The following is a 10,891-nucleotide window of genomic DNA, read 5'->3' on the forward strand; positions in this document are numbered from 1 at the left end:
AACACAACACACTTATCAAAAAGAGTAGGGGTGATCCGGTGTGTTTGGCCAAAAATGTGTGTTGTGGCGAGGCCGCCGTGCAGTTGCATGAACATCTCTAGATTATACCCGAGGTCCCTTCAGGGATGTGGGTCACATTTCATTTCATTCAAAAGGTCAGATTCTTGTGTGGGACCAAACGTGCCTTCAAATTGATAATAATGCTTTTGGGAAGATTGGAAAGTCCCTCTGATATGGCTTTTAGTTTACAATTAATGTTTATTCATTTATCTATTTATTGGTTCAGCATGAAAATGCCAGGGTTGCCCAACTAGCCGGAGGCTATTACTAAGGGCGAACCCATGTGCGGCCGACTAGGTTTTTTGGACCATCGCACACCGGGGCATGCCCCTACTCTTTTTCGAAAGGTGTGGTGGGTTCTTTTACGTGCGTGGGGTGTGGCTCTCCCCAAACAAAGTCCTATCCGAGGGATGTCCCTAACCCTAGATGAGCTAGGTACTCATTTATACCTGAGTGAAGTGAGGAAAGTCGTGTTAAGTGCCTTTCCCAAGGGCACAACGTCGGGGCTCATGTTCAGACATGTCTGGGGGCAGCCCAGGATCGAACTGGGGTCCCCTTGTTTGACAGTCGAATGTTCTATCCATTACGCCACACGACGCCACATGGCCAAGGCTATAAAGGAGTACTCCCCCTTGTGGGGCACATATTTACATGACAAGACATATGGTGTATCTCTGTTGCCTATAGAATACACTTACCTTTAAGGTATAGCCATTAACTTACCTTTCAGTCTAGTCAGAATATTTTGAGTTCAACTTGGTACCTCCATGGCAGGAAGTTACGAAGGCCTTGTTGTTTTCTAGTTGCTGTTTTGCTGGAAGGATACGTGCCTCAGTAGCTGATGCGCAATGCAGTGTGGCAAACAGTTTTAGATTAGTCGTACTTATAGGGTGGGCTTGATTGTCTGAAGCTGGGTATTTGAATATCAAGATTTATGATGATAAATAATCATGGATTGTTTGTTGCTCAAAATTTCACAGACTTGTATGGCCTTGCTTGGGGTGCCATGTTCATTTGCACCCCCAACATTAAAACGAAATATATGCAACGTGTTTAGATTTAAATATGCTGCATTAAAATCTGTACAAAAAATCATTCAATGTTACTAAGCATTGGTTCACAAATACACATTTGCAACTTTAGACTTAATTAGACTAAGAAGCCCCAATGTCGTGTGACGCATGTGTGACTTTGTTTATTGTTTATTCTATTTGCACGACAACAAGAAAATAAGTAATACAGTATATGATATCATGGTGTACTATTGTAATACCAAACTGCACGTCATTCTTTTTTCTTTTCTTTCAAATTTTTTCTTCGGCTTATTGACTTTGGCATTCTACGTTTTCCAATATTTTCTTTTGTAATTTACGTCATCTATTTCCTCATTATGTTTAGCCATACCTAGTATGGCTCAACATATTGTTTTTACTCATGTTTCTTCTCCTTCTTCTTCTCCTGTCAAATCTTCAAATCGATTCCTCTCTGTCATTTTTTGACCAAATGACCTGAAATTTGGTACAAAGGTAGTTTAGGCAAATACCCATACATGATTTTTAAATTTTTCCGATATTGACCTTGAAAATGATTTTATTGAGGTTTTTCTGACCAAAAACGTACATTTTGGCCTCCTGTGTTCTGGAAATACATCCAAATGACCTGAAATTTGCTATGGGGGTACATTGAACAAATTTCAAAGAACCCCATTCGCACTTTTGGCATATATTACTTTAAAATATGATTTTGCAGGGTATTTTAAGGGAACACATTGGGTATTTTCCTCATATGACCATATGACCTAAAGGTCAGTGATCCCAACTGCACCTGGCCTGTGAGCCTGACCATATGACCTAAAGGTCAGTGACCCCAAGTGCCTTGCCTGCAGCTGTGAGCCTTGCGACCACCTGATTGGCCAATTGAGTTAATCTAATTATCTGGCATTTCTGGCGCATGTGTGTTGATATTCATACCAAATATGGTATGGGAATTCCTAGGACATGTGATTACATGGCTTTGTTCACTCTTTCTCCAGTTCCTATGTATTAAACCAAAATAATGTGAAATTTGGCATGTGTCTGCCGTGGTCATGCACCCAGGCCCCCATTCAAATGTTTGGCATACAGCCTTTTAAAACGATTTTTGAAATAAAGCATTTTTTCGTTTCGTTATTTTCAACCCAAAATGTATACTATTGAATCATGCATTCAAACAAAGGGGTGTCACGTTTTTATATTTCACCCATACTATCGCTGAAATATGTTGTTTTTGGTCATTCCCTTCTTCTCCTGTCAAATCTTCATATATATCATTATGTATACTATGGAAAACTTCTTTCTTCCCTGGGGTTGATCTTTTTTAATTCAATTTTGAACTGGGTTGATTATGCGCAATAGTGTAATTTTGAGCGGATATTTTTCGACTGGTCTAGTTTACATGGAGATGGCATGGAATATCCCATTGTTGCAAGGGGAGGATTCTTTAATTTATTTCAATTTTGAGCTGGAGTGATTATGAAAAAGTCCATTTGTTAGCAGAAGTGTATTTGTTAATTAATAAGTGGATATGGTTTTGGACTGGTCCATATTGTGTTGAGGTGCTACTGGAAGACTCCATTCCTGTATGGAGAGACTAATTGTTTTTTAACTCAATTTTGGACTGGGGTGATCCATTTTTTTTTTAGTGGAAGTATTTTAGAATGGTCCATTTGGGGACAGTCCATTTTTTTGCATGGCGAGAAGTATGGCTAAACATGCTGTATTTGCTCGCAAATGTTGCCTTTCTAGTTTTGCATCTGCTTTGTGCGATTTACAGTCTGACTGAAAACTTATTTTTTTTAGCTGTGCTCAAACTTTCACAGAAATGTGACAAGTTGAATACAATACATCCATTGATAGTAATTACATGACAGTTACCGTATAGTCCTTGGATTTCTCTGTATCCTTAACGGCACTTGATAAATTGGAGGAAGAACTGTGTACGCAATATGTACTCCTTATGCCCTTTTCCAAGATGCACATGAACTCGCTGAACATTCATATTAGAGATAACTTTCATAGACACCATCATCATCCCTCATCATCCCTTTCACATTCACATCTAACCTTGAAGTGGGGCATTTTCTGACCTGATTTATAATCACCAAGTTCAGTTCATCCTCTGTGAGGTGACACAGGTTTCTCCACAAGTCCCTGTCAAGCATGACTGACTGAAACTCATCTTCCCGTAGACCAACATCCTCCTTGATCACCTTGTTGAGAGTCAATGGAGGATAACGAAACCTGTGCTTCTCAAATGGCCTCCAGAGATGGACTTTGCCTCCCATCTCCTCATATCGCAGAGCTTGCCGGTGATAGTTAACAGTAACTGTTGCAATTGCACGTGGGGTCGTGTGGCGTAACGGCAGGGTTTTCGGCCCAGAACCCAGCGGTACTGGGTTTGAATCCTCTGACAATCTTGTACCCTTGGGAATAAGGCACTTTACACGACTTTCTTCACTCCACCCAAGTGCAACAACGGGTATATTACATTGTATGTGTGTGGGTCACGACACCAGCAATAGCTGCCTGTGTCCCAAGTGTATTGCACTGTTGCAATTCTAATCTAATCAAATCAATTGATTTTTGTCATATTTACAATGTCAAATGTTTTTCTTCCCCCAGGTTCCGGTGGTGCTGTTTCTACAGGAGCTGCTGTGTTCTCAGCAGCAGTTCCCCTCACACTATGCCAGCGGCATGGAGGGCTGTGGGCTCGACTTGGAAGCTCAGGTCAGCACTACCTTTCTGCCTTTCTCATAAATTATCAATCATCTATTTCCTATATTGAACTAGATAAAAAAATTCCCACCGTAGTACCGTAGGAACCCCCCAGAAGACCCATCTTTGAACTTGACCTTTATTTCCTATATTGGTCATTTATATTGTATTATTATGTTTTGATATTGTGTACAGTTTGTATGTTTCGGCATGGCGGCCTTGAAAAGGGGACCCCTGCGGGGGTACACCTGTTCCGCCATGCCTTCCAGTTTTGGAGAAAATAAATAAATAAATAAATAAATTTCCCCGACCCCCAACAACCTACTAAATTTCATCAAGATCCATTTAATTTCTCTTAAGTTATGCCACCAACAAACAAACCGACAAACACAAAAGGTCCACTGCAGCACCGAAGGAACTCCCCCAGAAGGCCCATCTTCGAACCTGACCTTCGTCTCCGCAACAGAAACTTACCTACCAAAAATCACCAACATCCATCCATGGCATCAAGAGTTATATTGCCAACACCATCACTCCACAAATCCGGACCAAAAATATACCCTTCTGCCTACGGTGAAGGCAAAAAAGACTCTTTTTACACAACCAAGTGATTTATTCAACCAACGTTTAGGTGACGATCTGTCACCTTCCTCAAGGCAATTCTGACTGGTTCACATAGTAATGCAGCACAGGTGTCGCTGCTTATAGAGGCATTCCCAAACGCAAAGTATTTATTATATACAGTCACAGGGGACGGCATCACAATGCGGTCCTAAACATACAGGAGTGTAACACATACACAAATATCGAGCAAACAACAACGCAACGATTATCATCTACTTCTTAAGAATGCGGCCCCAAACGTGACTGAGTGTAAAAAGAGTATTTTTATTGAGTGACTTACCGACCTGATTAAACTATTCACCGACATCCATTTCCTATATTGAAATACATTCAAACATTTGCATGGTCCGTATGCAAAATTTGGTTCAGCTGCATTCTCCATCAATATTGATACTATGTAAAGGAAAACATACAGAAAGAAAAATAAGATGCCTAAATTTTTGGCCAGGAGAAGTTAAACAGTGTGGCAAGAATCAAAGCAACAAAACATGGTATCACAGCCAAGTCTTTATTCCTGTATTTAAAAAGGAAAGTGACACATGTAGTATGGTGGCCTAGTGTCACTACACTCAATGCTACCACACTTAGGGTCAGGATGCTTTGCAATAGAACAGATGGAATTTTACGACATATTTTCCCATTGTCAGGCAAAAATCAAATTGAATGCACATGCAGATGTCATCCATGCCATGTACTTGCTGTGGCCTAAAAAGCCCAGATTGGCAAAGTGATAGAAATAAAAAGCAACAGCAGAAGTCATAAAACCTCTATTATTCCTACAGGTTCGCACATCGTACTACACCCTGGTCCGCCGGCTCGTCAACGTTGTCAACACCTTCCCACTAGGCAATGGGGTGCAGCACCTGAATGCAACCTTCGACCTCCTTCAGGTCCTTTGACATTTTGATATTCTATTAGTCTAGCAGTTAGTGGAAAAATGGAAAAATTGAAAACCAATATTTCATTATTATTTTTTATTCTGCATGATAAGTCATACTCTGGTAACTAATGTTCTGATAAAAAAAAGATATTCTGTCGTCACCAAGGACGTATCCCACGTCTGTTCTAATGTGTGTGGATGTTGTTCAGCACCAAGGACAAGTCTGTTCTAATGTGTGTGTGGGTGGTGTTCAGCACCAAGAACGAGTCTGTTCTAATGTGTGTGGATGGTGTTCAGCACCAAGAACAAGTCTTAATCTGTTCTAATGTGTGTGGATGGTGTTCAGCGACAAGGACAAGTCTGTTCTAATGTGTGTGGATTATGTTCAGCACCAAGAACAAGTCTGTTCTAATGTGTGTGGATGGTGTTTAGCACTAAGGACAAATCTGTTCTAATGTGTGTGGATGGTGTTCAGCACCAAGAACAAGTCTTAATCTGTTCTAATATGTGTGGATGGTGTTCAGCACCAAGAACAAGTCTGTTCTGATGTGTGTGGATGGTGTTCAGCACCAAGAACAAGTCTGTTCTAATGTGTGTGGATGGTGTTCAGCACTAAGGACAAGGCCGTTCTAATGTATGTGGATGGTGTTCAGCTCTAAGGACAGGTCTGTTTTAATGTGTGTGGATGGTGTTCATCACCAAGGACATATGTGTTCTAATGTGTGTGGATGGTGTTCAGCACCAGGGACAGGTCTGTCCTAATGTGTGTGGATGGTCTTCAGCACCAAGGACAGGTCTGTTCTAATGTGTGTGGATGGTGTTCAGCACCAAGGACAAGTCTTTTCTAATGTGAGTGAATGACGTTCAGCACCAAGAATAGTACTGTTCTAGTGTTTGGATGGTTTTTAGCACCAAGGACAGTACTGTTTCAGTTTTCGTGGATGGTGTTCAGCACCAAGGACATGTATGTACTAAATGTGTTTTTTGTGTGCGTGTGCGTGTGTGTGTATGGATGGCATTTTGCACCAGGAACAGGTATGTCTTCCTGTTTGTTGTTCAGCACCAAGGACAGGTCTGCTCTAAATAATTGTGTTGCCAGTAGGTGTTAAGAAATAACCTGTTCTTGATTGGTGTTGAAGATTATTTTTCGATTGTCAATTGTGTCGATTTTGCTACAGGCCAGTTTGGTGCATTTCCTGGACATTGATTGGCAGCCGTACGACCTGGGGTTCGTGCAGGAGATCGGGTTACCGGCCATGCTGCTGCAGATGGCGAAGAGCAGCATCAGTCTGCACGACGTCAGCACCAACCAGCAGGACGAGGAGAAGGAGGACAAGCAGTACAAGGACTGCATGAAATGGTGAGTTCCATGGCATTAATATCAGGACTGCATGAAATGGTGAGTTCCATGGCAAGGACTGCATAAAATGGTGAGTTCCATGGCAATGACTGCATGAAATGGTGAGTTCCATGGCAAGGACTGCATAAAATGGTGAGTTCCATGGCAATGACTGCATGAAATGGTGAGTTCCATGGCAAGGACTGCATAAAATGGTGAGTTCCATGGCAAGGACTGCATGAAATGGTGAGTTCCATGGCAATGAATGTGTTGAATTGTGAGGTCCATGACATTAGTAAAAAGACTGCGTGAAATGGTGAGTTCCATGACATTAGTACAAGGACTGCATGAAATGGTGAGTTCCATGACATTAGTAAAAGGACTGCATGAAATGGTGAGTTCCATGGCATTAGTACAAGGACTGCGTGAAATGGTGAGTTCCATGGCAATGGCAATAGTACAAGGACTGCGTGAAATGGTGAGTTCCATGGCATTAGTACAAGGACTGCATGAAATGGTGAGTTTCATTGCAAGGTCTGCATGAAATGGTGAGTTCCATGGCAATGACTGCATGCAATGGTGAGTTCCATGACATTAGTACAAGGACTGCATGAAATGAAGAGTTCCATGACATTAGTACAAGGACTGCATGAAATGGTGAGTTTCATGGCAAGGTCTGCATGAAATGGTAGGTTCCATTGAATGATTGCATGAAATGGTGAGTTCCATGTCAAGGGTTGCATGAAATGGTGGGTTCCATGGCAATGACTGCATGAAATGGTGAGTTCCATGGCAAGGACTGCATAAAATGGTGAGTTCCATGGCAATGATTGCATGAAATGGTTAGTTCCATGGCTATGACTGCATGAAATGGTGAGTTCCATGGCAAGGACTGCATGAAATTGTGACTTCCATGGCAAGGACTGCGTGAAATTGTGAGTTTTATATTGCCTGAAATAATGCATTTCATGAAAATGGTGAAGCACCCCCACTCTTTTTGGTAAGTGTGAAGTGTGGTGGGTTTTTTAACAATGGTGTGGCTCCCCTCAAACACGGGACTTCTGGCTTGGTGTGTCATCCTAGACAATGTCCCTAACTGAAATTAGACTGTCACTCATTTTCACCTGAGTGAGGTGCCTTTCCCAAGGGCACAACATTGGAGTCTGTCAGGGATTCGAACCCAGAACCTTTAGATTCTAAGTCAACAACCCTAACCATTAGACCACCTTGCCACTTCTGCAGGTTCAATGACTGTAAGAACAACTGCACTCCGTGGTACACCATGATCAACCAGGCAGCGGACCAGGAGGAGATGCGCGAGATGCACATGTTCGTGGCACGATTCTGCGACCTGCTGGATGTGGAGATACGCTGCGACGGGTGCGAGAAGGTGTTGCCGGGGCAACGGTACCGCTGTCTGCAGTGTTCCGACATGGACCTGTGCAACACCTGCTTCCTAGGTAAACTCCATTAAATATGTATCTGCCAGGTTACATTATACAGTCAAACCTGCCCAAGAAGACCACTAAAGGGATCAGTAGATCTTGTCTATGTGGACAGGTGGTCACTATAGACAGGATTCTTAATGCTTGATTTAATGGGAAAAATCAAAGGGAAAACCAGAAGTGGTCACATTGGCAAGGCGGTCCTTATGTAGAGGCGGATGTGGAATGCCAAAGTCAATAGAATAAAGTGACTTGATTTATTGTATATTATACTGTGTAAGCATGTAGCATAAGACCACGTGGTCTGTCATGTAAAACATACATATGTAGAGGTGATCACAGGTTTGACTTTTTTAAAAGTTTGACTATAATAGACCTGAAACAATAGAAGTTTGGACTCTTGCAACATGGTTTCATGGGTTATTTTTTTTTTAAATTTTCATGACCAAACGCTAACTCTTAAAATGTTACAGTGAATCTGCCATTGGTTTTTTTGAAGTGTGATTCAATAAATAGTGAGCATTCTTCTTGACTAGATGGTCAGAAGTTTGAAGGTCTCACACGGCAATTAGACCATCTCATTGGATGTAACGTTAAAACACGAACCTTTCATGGCCATAATTCCAATAAAAACACAATGATAGTTTCTGGAGATGTTTTACTTTCTATTGCAAGCACACACGTTCTTTAGACAATGAAAAAAATGTCACCAAAATATATCCAGGGGAGCGATATCTAATGGCATTTAAAACTGCAATTACCTACCAGCCGCAAGAGGCTCTCTGGTGCCGAGAGAGCCCGACCACAGTACTCATGTCAAAATAGTGTGTACGTCCGACAATGGCTTGGATGCCGAAGTTTCCTGCCTTATCCTGTCAGAGATAAACAAGCTTTCACCTCAAATGCTTTTTATGTCAAGTGGGATTGATCAAAGGCAATTGATGATCGACTTAAACACCTGCCTTTGGGGCCCAATAATTTTTTTAGCCCGCACTCTTTGGGCATCTACACGCGGACTGATTCAGGCATGAGACCTTGAATCCACTTCTGTTGTTAAATAGACCCCTTTCCAAACCATGGTGCCGTTGCATATTTGTTCTTTGTAACAATTACCGCCTGAGCCTTGTTTTTGTCCAGCTCACACACATTCCTGCCAGATTCCTGCACTCTAGCAAGAGCAGATTTTGCAATGGTGTAGAGGTTTCGAAGGGGGTCTATTTGAGTTACTGTTCTTTGATTCTGTGGATACTGTAGGCTCATTAAAAGTGCTGCTGAAAGGGTAATTTATATTAAGATTGGACCTAATAAACTAAGATACAATTAACTGTACATAAACGTCTTAAGTTTTCCTTCCAGTGGTAAAATGTCTTCAGAAAGCTCAAGCTTGATTCATGTTAACTTGTATAATGTCTTTTGTCCATTTCTCCAGACGGTGCCAAGCCGGAGGGCCATGAGGACGACCATGACCTTGTACACCTGCAGTTCAAGTGTGACCAGTGTCAGGCCTTCATTGTGGGCACACGTATCCACTGTAACACCTGTGAGGACTTTGACCTCTGCCTGGGCTGCAGCAGGGCCAGGGACTACCCGGAATGGTGAGCCTATATTTTACCTTGGGTCCATAGAAAATGTTCAAACTTGGTACTATTTTAGGCATTTGTGTGTGTGTGTGTGTGTGTGTGTGTGTGTGTGTGTGTGTGTGTGTATGTCTGTGTGTGTGTATGTCTGTGTGTGTGTGTGTCTGTCTGTCTGTCTGTCTGTCTGTTTGTTGGTGAAAGGTGAGATTGACTGATATGTTGAACAGTTGGAGCGTTGTGAGAAACAATTAGACTTTAGGCCTCCTGGCAGCTTTCCTAAGTCCTGCAGCAGAACTCCCGGTTTTGATATGTCGTGTTCTGTACAAGCTATGGTCATGTCTTTGGATGGTAGGTAGCTTTAAAATTTGTTTATTCATCAATCTTGTATAGAAATGGGTAGCATACTGTTGTCCACTTCTTAGGAATCAAACTTCTGGGTTGAATTTTAGGCATCTGACGCTTTGTTTCTTTGTCTGTAAATACTTGCTAAATAGATATTTTAAGACACTTTTAAGACACATATTTAGTGCAATGTCCTATAATGCAACTTATGTTTTTTTCTTAATTGAGTCCAGCTAGTTAGGCAGCCACAGCTGTATGTAATGCCATGACCAAAACAAGTATTAGACAATATTTAGTACAAAATGTTTGGAGGCAACAAAAAGGGTAAAGTACTAGACTGTGTTCATAATTGTCTCAACATCGTTCTTGTTTTACCCGCTGTAGCCACAAGGAGAATCACGACGTCACGACCTACCACCTAAAAACCATCAGCAGTAACAACCCCTCCACCGGCCAGCACATCAAGACGTACATCCACAACCACGGCTGGCTCCTCTTCTCCTCCCTCGCTCTCTCCCTCTCCAAGGATCTTCACAACAACAACCTGGAGGGACAGTACCTCGCAAACGCACAGCACCTTCTTAAAGGATGCGTCGAGCTGATAACGCAGTGTCTTAAACATATCGTACCAGAGGGGAAGACACTACCAACCAGGTACATTGTACTTTGGATACTTAATTTAATTTCAGTCTGTTAGCTAAGGCCACACCAATTTAATTTGTTGCTTCTCAGATTTTTTCAGAAAAAAATTGGAGCGACAGGGTGGAAAAAAAGTTTAAAAAATTTTTTGGCAAATAGTCTGGGGTGAAGATAAGGGTTTACATAACATAAAGAATAAGAGGATTATTCAAGTTTCAGTTTTGTATGGCTTT

The 10,891-nt window shown here is 41.8% G+C and overlaps 1 protein-coding gene across 1 annotated transcript in view; it reads left to right on the forward strand.

The window, feature by feature from the left end:
* The window catches only part of LOC136426242 (zinc finger ZZ-type and EF-hand domain-containing protein 1-like), a 52,943-nt gene that overhangs the window by 40,904 nt on the left and 1,148 nt on the right, over positions 1–10,891 (forward strand). The window contains exons 25-30 of the mRNA XM_066415068.1: positions 3,720–3,824; positions 5,219–5,326; positions 6,495–6,676; positions 7,898–8,115; positions 9,530–9,695; positions 10,404–10,673. Coding sequence (XP_066271165.1) covers positions 3,720–3,824; positions 5,219–5,326; positions 6,495–6,676; positions 7,898–8,115; positions 9,530–9,695; positions 10,404–10,673 — 1,049 coding nt within the window. The remainder of the gene's footprint in view (positions 1–3,719; positions 3,825–5,218; positions 5,327–6,494; positions 6,677–7,897; positions 8,116–9,529; positions 9,696–10,403; positions 10,674–10,891) is intronic.

The sequence above is a fragment of the Branchiostoma lanceolatum genome, chromosome 1 (genome assembly GCF_035083965.1).
Source record: "Branchiostoma lanceolatum isolate klBraLanc5 chromosome 1, klBraLanc5.hap2, whole genome shotgun sequence".
Taxonomy (NCBI): Eukaryota; Metazoa; Chordata; class Leptocardii; order Amphioxiformes; family Branchiostomatidae; genus Branchiostoma; species Branchiostoma lanceolatum.